Source organism: Genypterus blacodes, unplaced genomic scaffold (assembly GCF_046128005.1).
Source record: "Genypterus blacodes isolate CSIRO-AG114 ecotype Tasmania unplaced genomic scaffold, CSIRO-AGI_Gbla_v1 ptg000073l_1, whole genome shotgun sequence".
NCBI classification, from domain to species: Eukaryota; Metazoa; Chordata; class Actinopteri; order Ophidiiformes; family Ophidiidae; genus Genypterus; species Genypterus blacodes.
In genome coordinates this window covers 4,219,353-4,247,303 of record NW_027466883.1, presented here as the reverse complement: position 1 = coordinate 4,247,303, position 27,951 = coordinate 4,219,353, and the positions used below count along the sequence as shown (strand labels likewise).

General features: G+C 44.5%; 1 protein-coding gene and 1 long non-coding RNA gene across 3 annotated transcripts; one reads left to right on the top strand and one right to left on the bottom strand.

The window, feature by feature from the left end:
* The first annotated feature begins 518 nt into the window (after positions 1 to 518).
* On the top strand, positions 519 to 23,602 carry asap3 (ArfGAP with SH3 domain, ankyrin repeat and PH domain 3). Of its 2 annotated transcripts, none has more exons than XM_076157328.1 (26): positions 519 to 921; positions 5,074 to 5,146; positions 7,116 to 7,261; positions 9,475 to 9,549; positions 10,336 to 10,385; positions 10,826 to 10,949; positions 11,867 to 11,952; positions 12,324 to 12,399; positions 13,456 to 13,542; positions 13,795 to 13,904; positions 14,590 to 14,659; positions 14,748 to 14,835; positions 15,012 to 15,060; positions 15,795 to 15,961; positions 16,058 to 16,191; positions 16,859 to 16,950; positions 17,049 to 17,229; positions 17,771 to 17,856; positions 18,382 to 18,497; positions 18,591 to 18,658; positions 19,737 to 19,838; positions 20,035 to 20,233; positions 20,641 to 20,929; positions 21,322 to 21,508; positions 21,704 to 21,831; positions 21,959 to 23,602. In XM_076157328.1, the coding sequence occupies exons 1-26, from the start codon at positions 796 to 798 to the stop codon at positions 21,969 to 21,971; spliced, it is 2,922 nt and encodes a 973-aa protein (XP_076013443.1). In that variant the 5' UTR covers positions 519 to 795; the 3' UTR covers positions 21,972 to 23,602. The 2 variants fall into 2 exon arrangements, with proteins under 2 accessions (XP_076013443.1, XP_076013442.1); XM_076157327.1 differs by having other exon boundaries at positions 21,704 to 21,835.
* On the bottom strand, positions 3,308 to 4,362 carry LOC143006019 (uncharacterized). The gene is made up of 2 exons (XR_012964184.1): positions 4,171 to 4,362; positions 3,308 to 3,897 (listed from the first exon to the last, which is right to left on the bottom strand). It is a non-coding gene; the product is annotated as an uncharacterized LOC143006019 (long non-coding RNA).
* Positions 23,603 to 27,951: the final 4,349 nt, after the last annotated feature.

The window sequence follows — 27,951 nt, the reverse complement described above, 5'->3', positions numbered from 1 at the left end:
TTAAATGCAATAATAGCTTTGATATGTTAAGTCTAATATTTCCATGTCTCTTTTAGATAAGGGGGTACATAAAAGCAAAACATAATCTGAGAGGAATATGACGGCTCTCTATTGTCGAAAATGTGCAAAAAAAATGACCAAGAAGCCCCCAATTCATTTATTTTAAATAACTGCAAAAAAAATTAACCCTAATTGTGTAATCTTTTTCCTTGTAGCACACACTTCCCTCTTAGCCACCAGAGTGGCATCACATCGGTCATTGAAATTCCTCCTCTATAGTTTAGTCCGTGAATGAGGCATTCTACATAACCATGGCGACCACGCCGAGCACGGTGGAGTTTGCATAGGAATGAGATAATAAGAAAGAGCCGAGGGACGAAAACATACACACTCTCACTCTCTCTCTCTCTCTCTCTCTCTCTGCACAAACATTCCCACGTGACGCTACAGGAGTTTGCCCCGCCCCTCTCTCCCTGCCTGCCTCCCTCGCGCGGTGCACAATAGCGCGCCTGGTTCACCTCCGCGCGCGCACACACACATACACTACACCACACACAGGCAGGCTGAGCGGAGCCTAAACTCGGCAGCTTTCTGTTCAAACTTTAGATAAACTGTCCCACCGTAAACACGCTTCAGTCTGGGACCTCGGCTTCTTCAACAGCTGCCCGCGTCCCCGTCCCCGTCCCCCCCACACACAGGAGAGGAGTTTTTTCAAATGGAAAATAAATGCGTGCGTAAAACTTGGGCCCGCTTTTCTCCGCTGTGATTGTCGGATAGCAGAGTTTGGGTGGAAACATGCCGGAGCGCATAAGCGTGTCGGACTTCGTGGTCCTGACGAATGAAGACTTGGCCTCGCCGGGGACGTCAAGTTTTCTGTCCAAAATGAGCGACTGTCGGAACACAGTTTCAGCCGTGGAAGAGGTGAGAGAGGAGGAGTTGGTGCAGACACACACACACACACGCACACACACCTTTTGTCTATTTACCTGTACGTATAGCTCAGGAGACAGAGCCACACACACACTTGCAAAGGTGGCAGCTTTTGATGTGGTCTGAAAATGAAACTTCGTGTTTTCACTCGATTTGATGTTGGTGAACCTTTTTTGCTGAGTGATGTTAGGGCAACACACACACACACACACACACACACACACACACACACACACACACATTAAGGACTACATACGTGGTGCATGTGGAAAAGGTCTTTTACAATTCAGCTCTCTCTCTCTCTGTGTGTGTGGAGGGGGGATGCAGCCCCAGTGTGTCAGAGGCTACAGTAGGTTTCACGGCTCTGTCAGTCATAGTAATAGCTTGGCTTGATTCAGCAGAAAAGTAAAGGTTACATGAGGTAATCCAGTAGTGTAGATATCCTTGGCTTTGCCCTTCATCCCATGGGAATCTGTCAGGGCGAACATACACGTACACACACACTCCCACAGACTCTCGTTGCTGATACAACAGAAGTGTGTGTGTGTGTGTGTGTGTGCCTTTCTGACAAGAGAAGGGTTTAGTACAAGGAAGTTTGCCTGCACATCCTTGAAGGCCTTGTGTCTGTTTGAAGTGGTCCTCTTCAGCCTCTTTGATGTTTGTGTCTCTGTCTGTCTGTGTGTGTCTGTGTGTGTGTGTGTGTGTGTGTGTTTGTGTCCGTCTCTGAATTATCTTCTCCTTGGCCTTCGATCCCTAACTTCCTTGTGTAAAAGAAGAAAACGGGGAGGCTGCCACGAACTCTGGCATTACAAATAATCAGAGTGCACACATGGAGATCCTTCCTCATCTGCCTTCCTCACGACCAAACATGATGATTCACCGGCGGCTGTGTTCCAAGGTGGCTCTCTGCTTTCTGTAAGAGCTCACATCAGTTTGAATAGCAGCAGCGGTTGAGTAAAATGAAATGATATACACGCCATGTGGGGGAAATCTATATCTTCTGCGGCGGTTGACAGCAGTAATTTAAAATAAACATGGTTGACAAAAGCATCTTTTGTGCGCACGCTGAAAGTTTTGCTTTACAGTTTTGCTTGCTTGAACTTCTTTGACCGCTGAGCAAAGATGAAGAAAGTCCAGCCTCAGTCTTATGAAGAGAACCATTCTGGACACAGCTGCCTGATGTATTTATGTTGGGCTGATGTCCTTATTTATGACTGTGACACATTGGAAAATACATAGCTGGAATAACTGCTCCGGGGAGGGACATGTTGGAATCCTACACATGTGCACACACACACACACACAGAGACACACACACACACAGACAGACACACGCACAGCTGTAATGCAACAGTCCCTTTATAGATGGATACATAGGTATTATGTTTGGGCCGCTCAGCAGGGCTCAGCTCGATCAACTGTTGCGCTAATGTGTGGGCATGTGTGTGGTTTATGGCGGCAGACGGGGAGACAGAGACACCATTTACACAGACACACACACACACACAGCCGGAGTGTTGTTACTTATTACTGCTGATTAGAGACGAGGATAAAGGGAGGGAGGTCTGGATAAGCAATGGTTTCATTTCCTATTTATTTAGTTAGGAAAATTATAGGCTTGAGCTCTTTGGAGTTGCAATCCTGAAATGACTTATCATCAACACTTCAAAGGTTTTATATTTTTTATTTCTTACCGGTTTCAAGTTTCCAAATGTGGACACTTAGAATGAAACACTTAGAATGAAGCTCTGGGTGTTTCCAGCAATGGTGTGTCATCATGCCTTTTTAATGCGGTAAATAGGTTCGGATATCAGTTTGACATTAAATATCAAGCTCTGCCTGCCAGCAGATGTGCAGACACACGCACATGCACACACACACCCTGACAGCAGGTATACACAACCATGCATTCACAAGGCACCGAGGGTGGAGCTGCTCACCGTCTTGGCGTTCCCGTCTGTCTGGACTCATGGGCGGTGCGTTTGTTTCATTAGTGCCAAAAATATTCCACGTAATCTAACAAGTGCAGCTTGTTTCATAGAGCTGGTGCCAGCTGGTTTCCCACCGTCTTTATCCCCCCTGTCTGCCAACACATTTACCAAAGCGGCAGGAAAGTACAGAGGCACCAACAAACTCCCATCTCCAGCCTCCATTAAATCACTTTCCCATTCAGTGTCTGGAGCACACAGGCACTTTACACAGCAGCCACGCCGCCTTTTTAACCCTTAGATGCACGAGTGACTGGACCCTACACTCTTCCAGAAGTGGGTCAAAAATGACCCATATTAGAATCAATGTGTTTTTATGCCATTTTTGTCAATTTGGTTAAGAATAATCACTTGTATAATATTTAGTATTGTATTTAGGACCACACAAGAATGATTTCATGTTTCTTTTTCACTTTTTAACATTTTTGAAAAAGAAACTTACCCAGAACAGCAATAGAAAAATGTGAACATCCATTGTGTGTGTGTGTGTGTGTGTGTGTCTGTGTGTGTGTGTTTGTGTGTATGTATGTGTGTAACTGTCCAGTCATTGACAGTTCCTCTCTCTTTTCCCTGTTTTGCCTTCTTGTCTAATCACTGTATGCAGTTCAGACAAACTACCTGTTTCTGGCTGTGATCATTGCACACAGGTACATTGCATTTCCCACACCTATTGTTGACTTTGCGATCTTTGTTACTTGGGCAGATCTGACACCTCTTTCTCTTTGGTTGGCCCTGTCTGCTTCTTTCCTGTGGCTGGGTTGTGGCTATTTTCATCCACTACTTTGTCGTGGTGCATCGTGCTCAGGAGCACAACAGCTTTTCCTTTCTTTCTGACATAGCTGACCATGGTAAGGCTGTCGTTGAATCCAAACTCTGTGCTATGAACCTCCCTGGACTTGGAAGGCTTCATCAGAGGAGGGATGTCTGGCTTGTTCTGACGTAGAGTCCCCACAATAGTGAGATCCTTCTCCAAGAGATGCTGCGCAAGAGGCACACTGGCGAAAAAGTTATCCATGGTGATGTTGCGACCTGTGTTTCTAAATCTACTACACAACTGCTGGACAATGTTTTCCCCCAGATTCTTCTGAACTTCTTCCCCTGGTTGTCTCCCCGTGTAAACTATACCATCTATTGCATAGGGAATGCGTGCATCACAAACCCAGAAGATCTTTAGGCCGTACTTGGCGGGCTTGCTTGGCATGTACTGTAGAAATATATTATATTATATATATTATATGAAGATAATACTTACACGTATCAGCTCTTGCTGTGTAAAATAATCTTCCTGAGGGGTGACACTTCTGATATAGTCTGTGTGGTCCACAGTTAATGTATTCCTGACAGCCACAGGTGATAAGAATCAAAGGTTCCCATTGGATTCCATAGAAAATGGATGCGGGTCATTTTTGACCCACTTATGGAAGCTTGGGGTAGTAATACAAAAACTACAATTTCTTAAAATGTATAAAAGGTAAGTTAAAAATGTAAATGGCATTATATCAAAAACATGTTTTTTGAGGAATACCTGGAATATGAAATGATAACAATTTTTCATTACGAAGATATTTCAAGAAAACAACCTCACCGGGTCATTTTTGACCCACTTATGCATCTAAGGGTTAATTAGCCAGCTACCACTTAGGGAGTGGACTGGACTGGGATAGGATTGGGTCGCGTAAACAACACCAGGCATCAAGACCCGAGTCTCTGTCAAGTCTAGATTACTGCCTCATTAAAGTTATTCCTGGCAGCGTGTAGGAGAAGTGCCACTTGTCTGGCTCTGGGAAACAAGTGGCCTGTGTAATGAGAACAAACAGGACGTCGCATTCACGGTCCAAAGCCGTCTTTGTACCGGCGCGGATGCTGGTGTCGGTGTTTTATGCGACAGGGGGTTCACGCTCTGGTGTCGGCGTGAGAAAGCAGAGCCGAGTCAGAGAGGCGAAGCCAGTGCGCTGACATCACTCGGGCCTGTATGTGACGACGCACAACAGATCAGTCTACCTGCTCTGCCGGGGTTGACTCACCTGCTCATCTTAGACACACACACCGTGGGAAAAACAGGATAAATGAAAGCGCACACACGCCTCACAGGTGTGTGTAGATGAGATGAGAACACAACATCTTTCTTATCTTCCTCTCCTGGTTTTTGTTTCAGTCCCTGGAGATTGACCACACGACTCTGCAGAGGATGAAGAAGATGATTAAAGCGATACACACCTCCGGACTCAGTAAGTGACCATACATCACATACTGCTCTCTCTCTCTCTCTCTCTCTCTCTCTCTCTCTCTCTCTCTCTCTCTCTCTCTCTCTCTCTCTCTCTCTCTCTCTCTCTCTCTCTCTCTCTCTCTCTCTCTCTCTCTCTCTCTCTCTCTCCTTCTCTCTCTCTCTCTCTCTCTCTCTCTCTCTCTCTCTCTCTCTCTCTCTCTCTCTCTCTCTCTCTCTCTCTCACACTCTTTCTATACTATACTATCCTTTGGCAACTCTTACACCGGGTGATCACTGTCATAGCTTTAGTGATGGGCAGGTCAGAACAAAATGAAACCTTTACATCTCTATTACAATAAATGAATAAAATGATGGCATAGGGAAGTGATATACTTCATTGTATATACGTCAAGCCCTCCTTCAGATGACCTCAGCAAAATTGTGTGGGTTGTAGTGTTTATGAGTGAGGCCCCTTGTCATGGGACCAGTGTGTGTGGGATGAGGGGTGAGTGTTTACATCCATGCAGAGCTGGATGGCTTCATAGAGTGTGTGCCTGCCTGTGTGTTTATGTGCTAAATGTATAGTTCAGCCAAATCTGACACACACTGACACACTCACTGCCGTTACCATATTTTGGCAGCAGCAAACGACGTGAGTGTTGGACCTCAGAAATGCACGCAGAACTTCTCCTGAGATTGTGTGTGTTTTTTACTCTCTTACCAGCCTGGTTGCAATTTTCAGGCTTTAAGTCACACACTTTTGAGAAGAAGTGAGTCAGAGAGCCAGATGCTCAGAATTAGGCAACCAGATACAGAACAAGGGGGTCAGAAATTCTTGAGGAGCTGCACAGTCGTACCCGGTGATCTCTCTCTCTCTCTCTCTCTCTCTCTCTCTCTCTCTCTCTCTCTCTCTCTCTCTCTCTCTCTCTCTCTCTCTCTCTCTCCTTCCTTATATTTCTACCATATGCGCTGGTTCCAGTAATGTGCGGATCGGAGGGCCCTCCCCTTGCTCGTTATGCTGTCAAACCCCTTAATCAGCCCCGATGTTTATCATGTGGATCGACAGTCTGACTGGCCGCACATACGGACACATTCATGTGCTGCGGGGCGCCGGCGGACCCCCGTCTATGCGCCACACATGCAAAAACACACATTGTTAGATATTCCCATCATTCGTGCTTCCTCTCTGCCAAGATGACGTGAATGTGTCTCTGTGTGTGTGTGTGTGTGTGTGTGTGTGTGTGTTGTCCGTCCTGTGCTTTTCCATGTTGATGTTTTTCATCTTTTTCGTTTCATCCGTCTCCCAGCTACACTTTAGCCTTTTATTTGTCTAGAGAAACTGCAGCAGGGGAGACGAACCAACTTGTTTCCTTTCTGCTTGTGTGTTTAGTTTGTAATGCAAGCCCAAGCCATGCTCCTTTTACTGAATAATTCAACCCACAACTTTCGACAAATCAGTCTGGGTTTTTTTTATTAGATTAGGAATATCTATTAAAAAATCACTTTAAACAGGGGCTATTCCCTGTAAATGTGTGTGTAGACCTGTCAAAGGTGAACGTTTGGTTGTGCTGAAATGGCGAGATTCATGTTTTCAAACCTGACTCAGTTAATTGCTCTTTTCTTTGCCTAATTCATGTGTAAACCGTCCTTTGGCCCAATTCAAACCAGAGTGGTGCCAGCCTGAGAGCGCTGAATATTTTCCCCCGTTTCCTCTCCACATAAATCCAACAGAATGAGAACCCCACTAAGGCCTTGTCCCCGGAGAAAGTGACCTTTAAGCTCCTGAGAAACATTAGTCTCTCTTTAAGTTAGCCTGTCTCCAGTGCCAGGATGGGGGAAACCACTCCTGATTTATCCCATATGTTGAGCTGTTGATATAGTCTCCCTGGTAACTGGCACGTCAGCCTGACTTCTCTTCTTTTTGTATGTATGTATGTGTGTAACCCGCATCGGCCCTTATTCACTCATTGTTGCTGCATGTCGTTGTACAGCCCACGTGGAGAGCAAGGAGCAGTACACCGAGGTCCTGGACAACCTGGGCAACAGCCACCTGACCCAGGACAACAACGAGATCTCCACAGGCTTCCTCAACCTGGCCGTGTTCACTCGGGAGGTCACGGCACTCTTCAAAAATCTGGTAAGAGGAGAAGAAAGGAAACCAGAGTCGGGGAAAGGAGAGGTTTCCTTCAAATTAGAAGTCTTTGCCAGAGAGTTGAAACCACACACGGCAAAACACCAATGAGGGGAGAGAGAGGGAGAAGGGAGGAGGGATGGAAAATAAAGATAGAGGAAAGAAAAGTTAAAAGGGAGAGGCGATGGGCTCTCATATAGGTCCAACATAAATGGAATGATCTGAAAATAGTTTTCCTTATGTTTGGTGGATCATATTTATATGTCCTTCATGCACTTTGTGTTAGAAATATGGTTTACCCCCCACACACACACATATCCTTGGAAAATCTGCTCCACATCTGGATTGGCTGGAATATCCCACAACGGACTGTGTGTGTGTGTGTGTGTGTGTGTGTGTGTGTGTGTGTGTGTGTGTGTGTGTGTGTGTGTGTGTGTGTGTGTGTGTGTGTGTGTGTGTGTGTGTGTGTGTGTGTGTGTGTGTGCTTCTAAAGAGACAACATTAGGAAATGTAGGAGTGCAACAGATCAAAAGTCAAACAGCATTATGTGATAGAACCCAAATGTGTGTGTGTGTATGTGTGTCTTGTTCAAAACACCAGGGAAAAGGGTTTTCAACAGCTGCATGCTGACGTCTCTTGACTCCAAAATCTGGGGCAGTACAGAACCCTCCCACTGATAGTTTCTATGGCGATGATAATTCATCCCAGACCTCTTTGTGTGTGTGTGTGAGTCAAGAAGTGCTCACACACACACACAAACATCCAAACACAGAGGAGTCGCACACACAGTCTTACACTCCGACTCCCTCTGTCCCATGTGTCAATCATTGGGGGAGCAAATGTGAAGAGGAAGTGGGTCTGAAACACTAACAAAGGATGATTTAAGGACTCCAAATACAACTCCAGTATGTTCCTAAACGCGTGTGTGCGCCTGTGCTGCTGCGTCGTTGTGTGCGCGCAGGCAAACATGCGTTCTGCTGTGACATCTGCTGATGTATGTACAGCAAACATATTTGTTGACAGTTTGGGAATAGGTATTTCCCTGTGTCGGCGCTCCACATGTGATCTTTCTGTCCCTTACGTCAACTTTTGGAGGCCAACCAAAACAGCCCGAGCAGATGCCTTGGCCTCTGCGTCAATATTTCAAGGTGTAAGCGACAGTCCGTTCACGGAACTGGTTGGACATTATTTGTCTTAAGCGCAGGGTGCAGCCCGCTTGCATGCCAAAGGTAATCCACTAGGAACCATTGACACGTTTATAACCGGAGAGGAGAGGAGAGGAGAGGAGAGGAGAGGAGGGAGGGGTCCAGTGGCAGGGGTGTGAGGCCGGCGTTTAGGGGGAATTTGCATTTACTGTAAAATGGTGGGGTTGAATCCTGATTTTGAGTCCCTGCTTAGTTCGCTGCGCCACACACTTCCTCCACACAGACAAACCAGTTCTACCATTAACTTCTGCAGACTGATAAGAGTCGACAACAGAGTTTTGGCCTTGATTCTTGGATGGTAGACAAGTTTGTGTGTGTGTGTGTGTTTGTGCATGTTTGCAATGCTTTTTGGCAGGCTTCAGTCTATTAAGTAAGTCATCGGTTAAACTAGACAAGGACTGTGTGTGTGTGTGTGTGTGTGTGTGTGTGTGTGTGTGTGTGTGTGTGTGTGTGTGTGTGTGTGTGTGTGTGTGTGTGTGTGTGTGTGTGTGTGTGTGTGTGTGTGTGTGTGTGTGTGTGTGTGTGTGTGTGTGTGTGTGTGTGTGTGTGTGTGTGTGTGTGTGTGTGTGTGTGTGTGTGTGTGTGTGTGTGTGTGTGTGCGCGCGCGCGTGAGACCCAGTGTCGTGATGTGTGTTACCCAGTGTCGTGATGTGTTGTTCTCTACCCACATTCTCTGTCGATTCGAATCCCATCTCCAGCCAAACACCAAATGAAACGCAATTTCCACATTGCAGCACGCAAACACTCTGTGAAAGTGATTGCATCATGATGTCAACTGGATCCAAAATTCTAATTGCCGATTATTCTCTAGTGTTTTCTTTTGAGGACTCACCATGAATCACCATGTTTTGATGGTTATCCAAACTCTTTCCCAGAAAAGCAAGTCCAGTGAGAGAGAAGAATGTCTATAACTCTGTGTGTGTTTGCTTACTCATTCTGCAAGTGATAAAGGGCACCTGTAACAAACTGCAAGTTTGGGTTTTTCCTTTACTTATTTGCTGTCCTGTGTTTCAGGTTCAGAACCTCAACAGCATCATGTCTTTCCCCTTGGAAAATGTGCTGAAGTCAGAGACCCGGGACAGCAGACTGGTCAGTGCAGATTTGGCTTTACATGCAAACATAACTAATGAAGGAACCTGTACTAATAATATGATTTAATATTGTTTTCGTCTTCAAATAGAGGTGGCTGCTTGAACACTCTTTTATTAAGCTAGAACACTCTGATAAAGTCAGCATGGTTAGCTGTAATGCAGCGTGTAGGATTGGGAACATACTTAGACTGTAATGTTGCAATTTCCAGAGGATAATCCCGAGTATTATGTCAAGACAATAGACAGACAGAAACAGGCACCCATGCTGATTTTACTGGAATATGAGGACATAAATCTGTGGATTCTGTGAGCGTACAGAGTCACTCTGAACTCTGATTTCTAGCTCAGGGGGACAGATGTTTGTCTTCACTGTGAAATATGGCAGGGAAAGCACAATGTAAAATCAGTTTTAGGGTGGATTTCCTCCTTAAGCAGATAATGCTGCCTGTCTAAGATAAAGGATTAGATGTCGCTGTTCAGACAGATGAATAAGTCTGTCTGTCCCCTGTGTTTGGCTTTTTGATTTGCCATGTTGACTGACTAATGACTTAGATCAGACAAATATTTCCGGAAGCTTCTGTCACGTGTCCCGTCCTTGTAACAGCTGATTCGAGAGCTGAACATAGCTTCAGTGAAGGAAGCCTCTGGATTCCTGTTCAGCCAGATAGTAGTCTAGTTAGGACTGTGAGTAATCATGCTGCATTAACTGTCTGGATTTACCCAGACATTACAACAACATGATAGTACTGTCCAATATGGCCTCACCTTTCATTCTCTCCTCCAGGAGCTCAAGAAGCAGATGGAGAAGAGTTGGAAGGAGTATGACATAAAAATGTAAGTAACCATATTTCTAGAGGAAACCCATTCACATGTCTGCATTGTGTTACATGGCAAAGCAACCTGGACCCTGTGAGAGTTGTGATTGCTTAAGGAAGAGAGAAACGTCACAGGTTTATGGTTCTTGCTCGCCCTTTCTAGGTCACAGAAGTTGGTGTGAAGCAGAGGCTAATGGGATAAGAGTTCACTCCCCTCAGCCATTCTCCATTACTGTGAAATGAAACTGCAGCTCTTGCACTTTGCAGCCCTCATTTGATCTCATTCTGACAGTGGTTTTAAGTGTTTTATAATGTTATAAAAGCTCTCCTCCGTCTTTGATTCAACTTCCTCTCCTCTCTGTATTTGAGCGTGGGGAGGGAGTTTAGTCTGGAAAGACGAGCTGGAACGCTGATTAAACGAAAATGTACCATTTCTAATTTCTTGCCTCCCTCCTTTAGAGTGAAGCAGGAGAAGGAGAGGAGGGAGAAGACCAAGCAGCTGGGGCTGATCAGGACAGAGGGGTCGGACGGAGGAGAGGACATGGAGAGGGAGAGGAGGACATTCCAGCTGCAAATGTGTGAGGTGGGGATCAGTGCCAGTCACAACACTATACCCAGACACCTTTCTCATACCCGAAGTGAACCTGATTGAGTCCTCATGGGTGGTCTTGCCGTGTGAATGTCCATATTCCATCCATGGACGACTGGGCGGCCTTGGTTGATCCCATCTGCGTTCCTCCGCTGGTTATTTAAATGTAAATGGATAGTAGTAAGTCAGGTGTGATTGGTGCATTGGAGGAGGTTCTTATACATGCGTGCATAGAAAGGACTGGAAGGGTAAAAGCAAGGTAGTGGAATTCTGTGCTGGCATAGCTCTTATATACAGGTGACTTGGTACAATGCAGCCAAAACCAAAGTAGCCTGTGTGTTTATACAAAGCCTGAGAGAAATGGCCTCACACTGACTGAGACCAGCTGGTGAGACGAAGAGGAGCGGGAGGGGAAAATTGGAATTTCCACTTGCCGTAAGCCACTCCACCCCGCGTCTTTTTCTCCCAATGCATACATGAAAACTCTGTCTTGTGCTCCCTCTCTCAGATAAACACACACAAGGATTCAGACCTGGGATTTATGGAGCGAGGACGATGTAGTCATTCCTTCCAGGGAAAATCCCTTACCTTGCTTCCAAGGCTTCACTCTCCACCTTTCTAAACTAAAATGCACAAGTGGACATTGGTCCAAATAAAGCCTGCACTGTGTGACTATTTAGTTTATTTAGTTATTCTGTGTTTAGTCAAGAATTTCTCTTTCCAGCTCGAGGCAGCGAGGTTCACTTACTGGTTAAGAGTGAGGAAATGCAGCATGTGACGTCTTTTTTAAACAATACAGAGCAGTGTGCCAGAGTGCAGCCGCACAGTCAAAATAATGGATGGAATCTAGAAAGTGCACATGTGCTGTCCGGGGTGAACGCCGTGTTAACCATCTGTGTTTATACGTGCAGTATCTTCTGAAGATCCAGGAGCTGAAGGCGCGTCAGGGCCCTGATCTTCTCCAGAGCCTCATCAAGTATTTCCAGGCACAACTCAGGTCAGTCCCAGAACATGTACACAATCACTGTGTGTCTGTGCTGTCTGGTTGCAGTAGGTAAGATGAGCATTCACTTGCAAGACCTAAAACCTAGTGTCACAGTGTGCAAGGAGTTCTCCTGGTGCAAAAAAAACATCTGGACTTGATTTCACCTCAGGATTTCACCGAGGAATTTTGCATTTAAGTTGAGGTGGTTTGGTTTTCTCTTCCTTTTATGAGCTGTTATTGCCGCTGTTAACCATTTGTTCGTTTTTACCGTACAAAGTGTGTCATGTGGGCGCAGCGCCGTGTTTTGGTTGGAGTGAACTACTGCAGGATGTTTGGTGTGAAGCACACGTCATGACTCAGCGTTTGTTCTCTCTCTCTCCCAGTTTCTTTCAGGACGGACTCAAAGCTGCCGAGAATCTCTCTCCGTTTGTGGAGAAGCTCGCCACATCCGTACACACGGTAAATGCACACAGCCTGTCTGATCGCGTCACGTGTCAGTGTTTATAGGGTAAACTTGAGTCATCTCTGTTGTGAGTTAAGTTGAAAAATGTATCGGGACAGGATTACTGACTGGGAGGTCAAAGGTTTGGTTCTATTTTAGCTGCTGCTGGTCTCTTTCCTATTTAATCACATGACTCACTCAAACTGATGTTATCACAATACACACACACTTCTGCGTGTACATATTGATGTTATCATACCCTCCCCCACACACACACATACATGTTCCCTGCATTGGTCATCCTTTCCTTTGTACAATAACAAGTACAACTGCAGCCAAAAAGGCACTTACAGTAAAGCTCTCACTGTAAATCATTTGGAGTTTAAGTACCACAGACAATAGTTAAGTTATGGCACCGCTTCACCCTCAGAACAGCCCCAAACCTTAGTCTGACCCCCCCTGCCCCCCAGAACTTCCCATATCTGAGCCCACAGGCAGAGGCCGTCACTGGAGTCTATTCCCAGAAATGCCTTCCCTGTTCCCCAAACGACGAAACTGAAAGCAAACGTGCCTCATTAATTCTTATCCCTACACCTCATTATTACTCCAACCGTCCTGAGCGAAGTCCCCTTTTTTTCTGGATGGGGCGATGGAAAAACTCTTTAACTGTGCCACTGGAAACGTTAGAGGTTTTTCTGGTTCTGCGTGGATCAAACAGACACATGCCCAGACATGCCAGACCTCCCCAGGGCTATTCAGACAAAATCTGCTTTGCGGTTTCCAGGATACATTTTGAAATTTTACAAATCATTTTACTTGTCCAGCAAACAAGTCCTTCGCACTGCCGCTTCCACACAATCCCGTAGGACTACACACCCCAGTTCTGGGCTCTGTTCTGTGTTATTTTCTCTGTTATGCTAAGCTCTGATGTATTGCTGCTCCACGCCCAAATGAACACAAAAGACATTTGCTGCTCTGCTTAAAAACAAGCTTTACTTTGAAATAATGATGTTGTATTGTTGCAGTTGAATACAATCATGACCCTGATGTGTGTGTGTGTTTGTGTGCCGTAGGTGCGTCTGGACCAGGATGAGGAGGTGAGGAAGCTCACTCAGTTGAGGGATTCCCTCCGATTACTCCTACAAGTGGAGGGGAAAGAGGTATGCGTACCCATAATGCATCACTGCTACCCTTTGTGTGCTGTAAAAACTAGTAAAAATAGTGGTGGAGGTAGTATACCGTGTCAAAAATCCATACAAAGTATGTGCAGCTGTGGAAAGGATATTTGCTTATAATGCCTGCTGATGGTGTGGGATTATCCCTGTCTCGCTGTGATTTTATGAGGGAAACTGTATATCCTCGCAATCCATGGAGCCTTTTAAGTAAAGCCATAATGACCGTTTTCATTGTAGGAGTATCTGAACAGAAAGAACTCTGGGAACGGCTACAGCATCCATCAACCCCAGGGCAACAAGAAGTATGGCACGGAGAAATCCGGCTTCCTGCTTAAGAAGAGCGACGGGTGCGTATGGGCATTACTGTTTACAATTCAGACAGGCCAATAGTCCTGGTAAAGTAACTACCAAAGTAACAGGAGGGCTTTAACAATGAACAGTGCATGTTGGTGTTGTTACGGTTAATGCTAAGCAGAGCTGGGTGGGGAGTAATGAAGTAAGACGTGGAGGAAAAAGGGGAACCGAGTCTCTGTCCACCCCAGATGGTCTTCATTATTGTGCAATGAAGATTCAAACAGGGGCCCCACCTCTGGAACTTATTGGCACACCAGCTAACTGAGCAGATCCAGGTTTTGCGTCATGCACACACACACACACACACACACACACACACACACACACACACACACACACACACACACACACGCTCCACCGATCTAGATTACAGAGTGATAATGACATGGGATGTGGTTCAGTAGGGCGAATAGGAGACAGGAGAGGAGTAAAGGTTCCCCAAGCCGCTGACACAACAGAGCTCCTTCACTGCCATTTTAATGATTCAGTCAAGATAATGAAAACAAAGAGTGAGTCAGAGTGAAGAGGGAAAAGCTTGGCCCGCGTGCTGTGTGGCTCACGTTACTCAACCAAAAGGTGTATGGTTACCCTGTTTCTGCACAAGGAGCTGCTACAAGGAGATTCAAGATATATCTGCAGTACGACGCAAACTAAATCTGCACTCTTCTTCTTCTGCAGGATCAGGAAGGTGTGGCAGAAAAGGAAGTGTGGGGTCAAATTTGGCTGTCTGACCATCTCCCATAGCACGGTGAAGACCTATGAGTGACTCCCAACGCACACATAAGCAAATACAACGATTCTATAATGAACACTGACAAAGCGCCTCTGTCTCGCAGATCAATCGACCCCCAGCCAAGTTGAACCTGCTGACCTGTCAGGTGCGGCCCAACCCAGAGGACAGGAGGACCTTTGACCTGGTCACTCGTAGGTTACATACTTAAAACGTTCATCCTCAATGGTGTCTTAGGCAGCATTTGATTCCCACAGGAACATAAATTGGACACATGAGCTGATGTCCAAACTTCTGACTGGATTTGTGCCATTTTAATTCATGCATTCCTCTGCAAAACCCATTGATGTCTGTCTCGTCTTCCCTGTAGACAATCGCACGTACCATTTCCAGGCAGAGGACGAGCAGGAATGTATGATGTAAGACAAACTACTGTACCTCTTATCTCCTTCTCTAAATCATTGCATGACCCAGTCTCTACATGCTACCTGCCTCTATTTGGGATTCAAAAGGAATGTAGTAGTGCAGTATTGATTCAAAAACAACAAAGATTGCATTCAGAACGAGGAAGTGTGTACTTATAGAGACTGATTTAATTGTCTGTATTGATCTATAAGTAGAATGATAGACATTTTGTATTCCAGTAACAGGGAAAGAGGATAACCTGATGGTGGAAGAATGAAACAAGGAGACTTTACAACAGACAAGAAGGGAGAGAAAGTGAAAGTGTGTGTGTGCTGGGGGAGGGTGTGCTGCGTTGGAGGTTTTGTGTTCCCTGCATGGGCCTCTGGCAGATTCTTTAATGTGATGTGTGTGTGTTAGTTTAGGAACAGAGAAAGATGGAAATGGGTGGCGGGGAGACCTCAGGAGTGAAAGATGTGAGGTTAAGTGTGAGTTGGGTGGCAGAGAAAGCAGAGGGAGTGTCAAAGAGATGGTGACTTATGAGGCGACATCTGGACACAAACAGATGCGAAACACACGGGGGACTCCGCTTGATCTTTTGTAGGAAAGACAGAAATTCTCTCGGTGCCACGACTCCCAGCTTTGCTCCACATATGAGCTACAATTTGTAACTGAACAAGTGAAAGAGACAAATAACTGTATTGGTGTGTGTTTGTGTGTGTGTGTGTGTGTGTGTGTTTGTGCACCTCAGCTGGGTGTCAGTGTTGCAGAACAGTAAAGAGGAGGCCCTGAACACGGCATTGGGAGGAGACCAGCTCCACCTCCAGGACAGCGGGCTCCAGGAACTCTCCCGAGCCATCATCACCGAGCTGAGACAGATGCCCGGCAACGAGGCCTGTGCCGACTGCGGAGGCCCAGGTCAGCGGGGCCAATCTGTCGAGGATCGTTTTTACATTTTCCACCTGCTAAACAAAAAAACATTGTTTAAATTTTTGCGACTTTTGTGTGTCTCAGAGCCGACGTGGTTGTCCACCAACCTGGGCATCCTGACCTGTATCGAGTGCTCGGGCATCCACAGAGAGCTGGGGGTCCACTACTCCAGGATCCAGTCTCTCACTCTGGACCTGCTGAGCACCTCTGAGCTATTGGTATGACACACACACACACACACAATCACATACACATACAGTACAGTCGCAGACACAGACACTACTAGTACCTGTATGCACTAGAGGTATTGTATAAAGTAACACAGGAAGCACGATAAGCACAGTATTTCAGTTTGGAGGAACTTCTTACCACTACATGTGACAGGCACATTATTTCTTTTCTTACTGCTTTCTTTTTTTTTTTTTTTCCGTTTTCCTCAGTGCCCTCCCTCTTATCCTCATTTCCTTCCATTCATCTTTGCTTTGCTCTTTCCAGTCTCTGCTCTGTGACTCTCTCCTGTTGTCCTTCCTTCAACCTCCCTCCTTTCCATCTATCTTTCTTCCTTTGTTCCATCCGTCTGTCTTCCCTATTCCCTTTCTTCTTTCCATCCTATCTCCTTTGAGAACAATGTCTGTGTAAGAAGATCCCCAAAACAATCACCTGAAATCTGACCACAACTACTTTACTATCACTGCTTTTATAATTGGATGCAAGAGTTTCACTTGTGATTTTACTGATACACACACACACACACACACACACAGACACAGGGTTTGGTAGATTTTGTGTCCTCAGCTTTTCCTAATTACAGGCCTTGTAACTGTTTGGCCTTTCACTCACATTCCTGTATGGCGTATCTTTGTTGCTGTACGTGTTTTACTGAAGTTGGCAGTCAGCATTGGCAACACCAGATTCAATGACATCATGGAGGCGGGTCTTCCAAACGATTCTGTCAAGCCACTCCCTCAAAGTGACATGTGAGTCTCTTTTGTCTTCTAAATCCCACCACTTGTTTAAAAAACAATTCTATGTACTCTTTAAACTTGTTTTGTTCTAATCTCTCCCGAATAACCAGGAACGCCAGAAAGGAGTACATTGTGGCGAAGTACGCCGAGCGTCGGTACGTCACGCATAGAGAGGAAACGGATCCTAGCCGGCTGTATGATGCTGTGAGGAGCCGTGACCTCACTTCCCTTCTGCAGCTCTACTCCGAGAGAGCAGATATTTCCAAACCCCTCACACTGCCGGATGGACAGGTAAAGATAATCAGATCAATACACCGATGATTGGAAGTTGAAGTCTCTCAATGCCACGATTTTAGGTTTGTGTGTGTGTGTGTGTGTGTGTGTGTGTGTGTGTGTGTGTGTGTGTGTGTGTGTGTGTGTGTGTGTGTGTGTGTGTGTGTGTGTGTGTGTGTGTGTGTGTGTGTGTGTGTGTGTGTGTGTGTGTGTGTGTGTGTGTGTGTGTGTGTGTGTGTGTGTGTGTGTGCTCACTTTTGTTATTTCAGCTTTTAGGCCAGAGCTTGTGTCCCTCGAGCAAATGGAGTCGTCCTCATTGAGTTGCACATTCATGTCTCGCTCTTCCTTCCCCATCTCCTTTTGTAAACATAACCAGAAGATGCTCATGGTTAAGTTGAAGAGGCACGAATGTTGAACCGTCAGTCACCTCCGACAGCTTCTCTATAGTCAAAAAGTCAAATGTATTAACTGCACATTGCTACTTTAGGCTGATGGTATGATTCAGCTCTGTATAGATAGATGTGTTTATCTGGTCTGTATTCTCTCGCCCCTCTTAAAGGACACCAAAGAGACGGCCCTCCATCTTGCTGTGCGACTGGAAGACAGGAGTTCACTCGCTCTGGTGGATTTCCTCTGCCAGAACAGGTCAGATAGCAGCACTCTGTACATTTACATGCATACTGTAAGGAAGCGGAAACCTGCAGACATATACATGAGTTAGAACAATCGTATTCTATTGTTCTGCTTATAATGCTTTGCTTTAATTAGCTTACAAGGAAAGACCAAGTGAGGAAATGCTTACGTTGAATGTAATCCGATAGGTTGTTTACATGAGAGCAAATGGATTTATCCCATTATCTTGTTGTCAGGCCAATATACATTCTGATTTATGTATGATAACAGTGTTTAATTGAATGACATTGGTAGAAAATGAAAGGAGAATTGAAGTTTAAGGCTATCTACCCTCCGTTAACATGAATACTCGTGATCTAGATAACACGGATGGTGGCGGCAGGAGCATAAAAGTTATTACTTATTACAGCACTGCTGAGGGCACGTCCCGATAACGTATCCATATAAGAAGAATGGAAGGTGTAAAAGTGGCCTTTTATCAGACATGTCAGACTGTGAGGAAATTGGGGTAAAGGCTTATTTTGATCTGTGTTACAGCAACTGTCTGGAGAAGAGGACAGCAGAGGGAAACACAGCTCTCCACTACAGCGTCCTTCACCACAAGCCTGAGTCTCTCAAGCTGCTGCTCAAAGCGAAAGCAACTTTACACACAGGTAGTTTAACTTGTCATTTACTCGCTGTCTCTTTTTGCCGACTCCCACTGCCTCCAGTTAATGCTCAAACCGTTTATTTTGTGCTTCTCTTAGTGAACTCTGCAGGAGAGACGGCGCTGGACGTTGCCAGGAGGCTGCAGCACTCGCAGTGTATCGAGCTGGTGAGGCTTCGCTTTACCTTTTTGTTTCTTATAGTTTATGCTTTTCACTCCCACTCAGGAAGTACAAACAGTGGGCCGTCCAGTTCAACTAGAGCATCAAGTTGCAACATTAAAATACCTACCAGAAAGTCAACTCTAAAATCAAAACAATCCAACTCCCACAGCTGGAAATCCAAACTTAGAAAAACTCCCAGTGCAGCAAAGCTAAGGACTAACAGCTAAGGACTAACTCTCAATGGAAGGAATCCCAACCGTACCGCAGTATGAATCATCAAACCGTTTTCTTATCGGTCATCTGCCCGCACCTGCGTGATCACCTGTTCTTATTGTGAATCGCAGCCTTGTTAGAAATGGAAACAGCCGGTAGTTAGGTTGGTCTCAAATTCCTCAAATGTTTTGTTCTGGTGTTCATTATCTTTATCTATTGATCACATAGACATGAGTGGTAACTTTCCAGACTCGGAGCACAATCTCCTGTCCGCTCATTCAGACTCCTTCCACTGTCTTGATTTGCTGATTAGCTGATTTGCATGTAGGTGTGTCATTGATTTCTGATGCCAAAGCTGCATTGAGACGTAGGACCTTCCTGGACTCTGGAGAGTTCATCTGTGATTCAATTTAAGACTCTTGTTCATTATCAGTTTCTCTCTATCACTTTGTTAGAGAGAACAGAAATGACAAGGCCACATAATCACACATTTATCAGTGGGGTTCCCCTGGTAACTGTCCCAAAGTTCAATCGTCGTACATGTGAGCTTGTAAGGCTCTGGACAAAACCAGTTTTTTCGTTTTCATTCTCTCTGTGTATTGATCCTTAAAGCCCAGATAACAAATGTTGACATATTTGACTTAGCCCTCCTTCAAACCAAACTCAAACCTAAGACAACAGTGAAGCGGTTAAGATAAAACAAACAAATGACAAACAAAACAGCAACAAAGTGCAGCTGTAGATGTTTTGATGGAACTGAATCGGTCCAAATGTATCATAGCTGAAGCTGACTATCAGTGTGCCTTTTCCTGGATACATGTATGAGTATGTGCTTCTCTCTCTGTGTTTGTGTGTGTGTGTGTGTTTTAGTTGGAGCTGGCTCAGAGTGGGAAGTTTAACTCTCAGATCCATGTGGAGTTTATGTGGGAGACTCAGGAACTGTATGACAGTGAGGATGACCTGGATGAGAGGGTAAATAACACAAACCTGCCCTTTTGTATCTTATTACCCACTTTCTCTCTTTGCCAAAAAGGCTATTTGAAACTTGGAACAGTGCAATCTCTTCTCTGATCTCCTTTTTAATTTGATTATGGTAAAAGAAACTAAATGAATGCGGGAAGATGACACTAAAGAAACTAACCCTGTATTCCCTTCCACTCTCTTCCAGGTGAGTCCATCATCCAAAAACCATCGCTCTTCTGCTCCCTCCAATGGAGGTGTAGGTGCATCTGCTCGCTGGAGTGTAGCAAGCAGGCCTTGTCAGACCTACGAAAACCTAGACTTCTTGTACAAAAATCCTCCCACCAACAGTGCGCCGTCTGGAGCATCAGCGCCTCCGCCACTGCCGGCTAAATCCATCCAAAGAGGTTAGATACATCTGCCGTAATGACATAACGAAAATAGGAAGTGTGATTTCAGTTAATCATGTGGAGCCAGACATGTTTCTGTAGAGATGTGGCAATACAAAACTCTGCCCACAGGCTTTTTCGTTCTCGAGATTTCATAATCAAAAAAACAGACTATACAGCTACACCCTTATTCTGTGCGGCACGCACCCATATTCTGCATTACAATGTCATTAACAGTCAATAAATGATCTGTTTAAACAGCTTGGTAGATGACATCAGTTCAGGCATTTACCTCTTTGCTAGACAGTTACATCTGTTTAGTGACCGAATTTCTGTTTCAGTGAAAGATGAATGAATAAATGAATGCAGTGTGAATCCTGTTACACCTCCAGTTTAGGTATTTGTTCACCATTTGCCCTCTACAGGCCGCTCAGACCCACAGATCTCCATCATCTCCCAAGAGACAAACCTCACGAAACGCTGCTCGGTCCCAGCCTCCCACTTCTCCAGTAACCAGACTCAAGCGAGGCACAGCCCTCCCTCTCCCAGCACAGACAACCAGGGCCAAGGACAGAGATCACCAAGGTCCTCCCAAGGACAGGGAGTGCAGCTCAGGGGACAGAGGCAGGCCTGGGACGGCCAATCAGCCGCGGGGTCTGGGTCTCAAACCAGTGTCACGCCAACTTCCTCTCAGAGCCACATAGGGCCAGTCAGGTGAGACAGAACTGCAGGTAATACTGAAGTCAATGGACAAGAAAGTTTAGTTTACCATGTACTGCCCTCTAGGGGAGGCAAATAGGTCTTACACCAACATAATGGGCATTGTGTGGATCTGATCAAATTGTAATTGGATGGCACAAAATCAAGTCCACAATTTATAGATAATCGACCGTAAGCAACATATTTCCCTAATGGATCCATTTCTGTAAATGCTCATAAAGATTTTCTGCACAAAATCTACCAGAAAACACAACATGCAGCCTACTGGGACGGTAACACTCGTATCAGACACATCATAGGTGTCCTCTTTGTTTTTCCACTATCACACGCTCCTTAGTTTTGGTGCGTTGATAGATAATTTGTATAAATTTCACATCTTCTTCCAGTTCAGAGAAGACCACGTCGTATCGTCGGACCAGTAGTGGAGGAGGCAGCCAGGGGAAATGCAGCGTGCTGGCTCCCAGCTGCGTGGGCAGCCAGGAGGAACTCTACTGCAGCTTGGTAGGGAACGGTCCGAGCCCTGTGTCTTCACCTGCTGTGGCCCCCGGCCCACGAACACGCCGAAACGCTATGGTACAACTACATCAATCTTCAACTCATCAATTGGACTATTATTTAAATTTCAGCTACAACAACCTAAACTAATGATTTAATAATGTATCCATATACAGACGGCATTACCTCCGGGAAATCTTGAAGGCTTTTTTTTGGATTTTTCCCCTCAGTATGTCGTGTATGGTGGTATAATATATGAAACGTCTCCTCCAGGTTTCTGGCAGCAGGCCCAAGCAAAAGCGAGTGAAGGCTTTAGTGGACTGCAGAGCAGTCAGTTCTGAACAGCTGGCCTTTTTCAAAGATGAGACCATTGTGGTCACAGGCACCGAGGACCCCCACTGGTGGGTAAGTGCAAGTACAATTTTATTGATCTCTAAATTAAATTAAATGTTAAATCACTCTTTGGAAAGCTATAGATTGCAAATGAATGTCACATGAATTCATATTATATTATCATTTATCTGACAGGTTGGTCACATAGAGGGAGACACATCCAGGAGTGGCACCTTTCCTGTGAACTATGTACACAAACTGACAGACTGATGGGACATGGAGACATGAAACTCAAGCAGAGTAACGTAGGAAAGGACCTGACAGATCGTGGCAATCTCACTGGAATTTTGTCCTCATCAACCAGTGGAGTTTGTCTACAGTAGAGGATTGTGCTATTCTCTTGGATCTAACTGTACCTGAACCAGAGGATTCCAGCAAACTGACAACACTTCCACAGAGGATTTAGGAGCCAGAGGGGAACCTGAGGATATACTGTAAATCACATTGTTTTAGGGTCTTATAGCTTTCAGCATTTATTCATCTTAGAAACCAAGGGTGGAGCTCAAGACTTCCATCCATGGTCCCATAAGGGAAATACTGTACTTCTGTCTACTCCATTGTTTCGCCAGGTGTTTGTGGTCAATCCACCAAACCACTGTTGCCTCTATCCTCTATTTATTTTAGGTACAGATGCATTTGTGACAACAATGTGATTATTGTGACATATTTAGCACACCCCTAGGATCTGGGCTTCTTGGCAAAATCTACCTGTGAGGGAAACCCCTAACCCTTAAAGGCACTTTATACCCATTGAAATCAGCAGAGCTGTAAACGTGTGCCCGGCCTGCTGCTGTACAGGGATGTAGCTGCTTGTATTTCCCAGTGGAAAATGAAGGCGAGTCCTTTGACTGTGTATTGTGTAGTGAGTGTATTGAGAACAGGAGAAGAGGCACCTGTCCGGTGTGTGTTGCCCCCTGCCCCAGGTCTCTGAAAGTGGCTTTGTGCCTCCCAGTCTCTCCCCAACGAAGGCGAGTGTCGGGGCAGCCCTCTGAGAGATCTGAAACTCTAGTCTGGTCATTGGGCACAAGTGACTGGGCTTTGGCAGCGAGGAGAGCTGGGGGATCGAGTTTCCTTCAGCTCCAGGATTCTGTCTCTGTACAATATTGAATAAAGAGGGTGTGTTTAAGAAATAAAGGCCCGGTTTGTTCTTACAAGGAAATGGCACTTACAGATACAAAGGCTTGTTAGTAATAGCACCTTACTGTATTTGATGGAGCACACGCTCACTGTCTACATGAGGTACAGTACAGCCCACGTGCACTTTAGCACAGAGAAACCTGCCAGGATTATTATGGAAACTGCTATACTTTTAATAAAAACAAAATGTTAAGATTTTACATGTTTCTGTACATACTGTATCTCCATACTGTGCATTGATGTATATATTTGCCTCTTTCTCATCTTACTGTATATGTATTATGAACCATTCCATCATCTTACATTGTGTTGTCCTGTGTTACTATATTGTCATGTTCCTCAGAGAACAGAGTCAGCAAGAGACTGCATAAACAATCGCTGAGTGATGAGTAACAAATAGACAGGCAGGTGTTTATCTGCCTGTCTCTGCTGTTGTTCTTTATTGATGGATATGCAAACCGTTTCTGCGTCACACGAGATGATCAAAGCAGTGGATGACAAACGGAGTATTCACTTGTACAGCTGTAAATAGGAGCTCATCTGTAAACAACAGTAAATTAGTTCAATTAAGTATATTTGCTGGCTGTTGTAACATACACATGAACACACATCTAATAAAGTACCATACACTCTTATGTTTAATCAGTTGTAATTATTGTATCAAATGTAAGTGTTATTTGTGTCTGTCTGTCTGTACTCAATAGGCCCAGCGTCGAACCAGCAACCTTCCAATATCCAGACACTGATTACTGAGACAATCCCTGACTTTCAGAATGAATGTGGTGAGAAAGAGAAACCTTCACTATGGCACAGTATTCACTTCTCTGAACAAAGATACTGGAGACAGCAATGGCATAAGCTCAACAGCCACTAGAGGGCGCCAGTATCCATTAGTATTAGTATAAAATAAATAAATAACATTTGAAAATTGTGCATGTTCAAACAAAGTGCTTAACTTAAATAAATTTAAACTTAAATAAAATAAAGGGAGCAAAAGCTTGAATTTTGCTGAGGCTGTGCGTAATGAAGGAGAGCTCGACACCACCACCCTCTTCCACTACAGGCAGAGAGGAAGCCCACAAAGAGGGCCTGGCCAGCAGGTCTAGAGACCCCCTGGGCTTCTATACACAGGGGATTCAAACATGCACTGGGAGTTGCATACAAGCACAGTCTTTATTTTTTTGGCAACGTTTCTTTATTTTTATTTGTTTGGTACCAAATCATGTAAAACATTGAGATCTACAAGTGCATCTTGAAGATCCCGTGGCGCTCATTACTTACTATAACATCCAGGTATTCCCCCATGAGTTGTGCAGTGTGTCTTTAAATCCCATTTTGATTAAATTTGGTTTGTGAAAAAAACTGTTCACATTGATGTTGTGTTTGGTATCTGCAGCAGGAGGAAGAGAAGGAGGAAGTGGAGAGCTGCAAGGGGGACGAGTCTCCAGCTCTGCCAAAGGAGGAGAAGGGGTGATGACGGGCAGCACGTCGTAGAGCAGCTCCCTCTTCACCTTGCCCACCTCACCCGCGATGACTGCAAGGTCATATTAAGCCTTTTTAGTAGTTTAGTAGTAGTTTTAATGGGATTTGAACTTTTTTCCCCCCTCATACTTGTATGTTGTAGTATGTGTACTAAACAAATGTGTTTAGTCCACAACTATAAATTGAATTGTGTAACAGTCCAGTACATACATCCAGTCACTTTAATACATTACTGTAAGTGTGTTACTGTACACAAACCATGGAAACATTTGTTCTTGCTTTATTGCTTCACAGTTTGTTTTAACTTATTGGGAAATTGGCATTTTGTTTAAAGATTAAGTGGATTCCTGTTTAGATTCTTGCTCTGTGACCTGCTCTAAGCAGTCTGTTCAATATTGATATTTTACTTGTGTGTTCATAGTCACCATAGTAGCGTTTGTTAGTTGCTCAGTTAATGGTGGTCAGTATAATACCATTGATCCATGCCATATTGTTGGGTCTCATGCTTCTTTAATGGCTTTATCAAAATATGCTCAGTATTTCATTTACTTAAAGTTTTCAGTTTATACAGTCGGGCTACAGAAGCACAAACATCACAATAATCCTTTTTCCCAACTCGGCAAAAGATAAACAAAGCATGACTATAAATCATGGCTAGAATGAATTCAAAAGTAGTGTATTGTGCACTTTTATTTCAAAAGTACTGCAATATGAACAAAAGTGCAATAACATTTGGATGCAAACACTAAACTAAGAAAGTGACATGGGCTTTTAAAGGAATTGGAATTTGGTCAAAATTGCTCCAAACTGTGTGTTTCCTAGGCCAAGATATGGACCGTCCAAAAAACATCAAATTGGATACGGTACCTCCTCTGAAAAAATTACAAAAATTAACATTTTCTTCAAACTCATGCTAATGGACCCCCCCTGCCCCCGTGATGTTGTGTATGAATTTTTGGGTTTTTTGTGTGTTTCCTAGGCCAAGATATGGCCCGTCCAAAAACGTCAAATTGGATAACTGTCCCCCCTTACCTCCTCTGAAAAAATCACAAAATTTAAATTTTCTTCAAACCCATGCCAATGGATCCTCGTGTAGTATCACGTGGCATGGCTTAACTTGCATGCAATTGCGTTTTCCTCGCTAAATTATCACATTAACCGTAAAAGCGGCGCCGGTCATAATAGAAGAGCCCCGTCTTTTAAACCATAGCCTTCCGTGATATTCACCGGAAAGGTGGGCCACATTGAAAAGCGCAGCGGGCCGGATGTGGCCTGCGGGCCATAGTTTGCCCACCCCTGCATTAGTGTGAGATGGGAGCAAATATAAAGTTTTATATACAGCCAGAGGTAACAGACAGAATTCTATATACTGTATATATATAACAGTTTCATGGTTTGCTTGAAACTGGTTCGAACAAAGTCGCAATTGCATTATTTTCCATATAAATCACTATCTGGTCAAATAATTAGCTTTTTAGATAAATAGATAAATGACTGAGTGTAGAGTGTGAAGTGGCAGTAAAAAGCGGTGCTTGTGTGTGGTCGAACTAAGAACTAACTATGTCACCATGACTGTGTTCTTGTACCTAATGTAAGAAATGTAACATAAACCACATTAGCAGTTTGTTCAGATTCAGATCACAATAAATGCATCATATGTGAGGCTGAATGACCCAAGAAGCAGATATGAGATTGTGTGCGTGTGTATGAATGTTATGAAAAATCCTCATCTCTGTTGATTATGTGGAGGACATTTGACATTTTGTCATGTGTGTTTACATGATGCGTTCACTGTCTTATTCAGTCACAATATCTGTATCCTCCAGTCCACCGAGGGAAAGAAAGATATTCCACCAAAGGTCCGTTGACACTGTACTTAAATAGCACTTTTATCCCAGGTAAATTCCAAAATAAGCCTGATTTGATTTGTCTTCCATGTCATCACTGTATCTTATTGATTGAATATCATCAAGTATTATTCTCATCTATTCATCATGTTGTTCTAGTTGCAAGCCGGTCAGAAGGGAACATAAATACCTGTTTGCTTTCCACCATGATCTGTGGCGTTTGTAAAGAATATCCTCTGGGAAATCTAGCAGATTGGCCGGAATCTAAAGATGAACCATTAACAAAGGTCAGGGTCAAGAATAAGCGAGTTGGCCTCTACCTCCCTCAGCCTGTGTTCACTCGTGGCCGCTCTACTCAGCCTCCTCCAAGGGGAAGAGAACCAGCAGAAGATGATGATTGATGCATGGAGAGTGTGTGTGTATGATTGGATGTATCAGCTGCTGCCTCTGTCCTTGTGAGACAGCCAAAGCCTAAACATCTGCGTGTCAATGTGTGTCAATGGCATCTGGTCCAGGAACTTCCCTAAAAACACTCAACTGCCTTACAATGGTCATAGCAACCTTGACTACAGAAGAGCCAACGATGGTGACGCCAGTAAGAACACCTTCATATTTGACAACAGATGGGTCGTGCCTACCAACCCTTGGGTCATTCTCCTTACTTTCATAATTGAGGTACTAATGATATGTGGTTCCTCGTGCCAGGCTGATGAACCTGGACTGTGCGAGGAGGGTTCAGGCATGTCAGAATAACGCCTCAGTGAGGCTACAGCCATGGTCATACTGTTATTCTTCTGCACATAGTTCACTTAGTTAGTTCACTTATTGCATAAACTGGCATATGTGCTGCCCTGTTAACACCTCCTCATTTGAAATTCATCATTCAAGTCATCCATCATTTTTCCGGTGCAGCACACAGAGAGCTCTGAGTGACTCTGACTCCATACGATTCCATCAGCATTTGGACGGCATCTATGAAGTCATTGCCTTGATCATGCTGCAAAAACTTGGGTGGGCCATGTTCAAGTGTAGATTTCAGTTAGATGTGTGAGTATCTCTTTGCTCTGTGTGCTCTGTAGGGGGCATCGTCATATGTGTCAGTTATGGTCACGTTGTACCTATATGGGCCCTTTTCATGCTTGACAGCCTGTTTCTGTTTGAATTGGATACATATGCTGCCTGCATCATGCATTTGCTTAGCTGTTCTGAATTTATTACATTTCACAAGTCCATAATGCAATTATTATAACATTATGTGGAAGCTGTTTTATTACATCATGAGCGACATTATGAAGTGCTACAAACCCCCAAGTCAAAATAAAAACCTCAAATAAATGATCTTTTATTAACTATGAAAGCTATGATTGATTATAGAAAATAATCACCAGGAAGGACTAATTAGCCCTTAAATATGTGGAATAATTTACATAAATTGTATTTGTTTAATCAAAGCAAAGACTGCTCAGTTATAGTAACAAACGGAGTCCTAAACAAAAGCACAACTTCAGTGTCGGCCTGTCGGCTCGGCTCTTTGTTTGATAGCGTTACAACTCGGGGAAAAAGGAGCTGCAACTACAAAATGCAACTCGACTGCGGGTTATTCGAGTTTATTCGCCGCTGGGGGACGAACAAATGGAGTTATTTCCACCGTACACGACATCT

Coding starts and splice junctions, on each gene's coding strand:
- asap3 (XM_076157327.1), top strand. CDS start 796: ATGCCGGAGCGCATAAGCGTGTCGGACTTCGTGGTCCTGACGAATGAA. Junction 9,550..10,335: donor AGACCCGGGACAGCAGACTG/GTCAGTGCAGAT, acceptor TCTCTCCTCCAG/GAGCTCAAGAAGCAGATGGA. Junction 14,836..15,011: donor GACCTTTGACCTGGTCACTC/GTAGGTTACATA, acceptor TCTTCCCTGTAG/ACAATCGCACGTACCATTTC.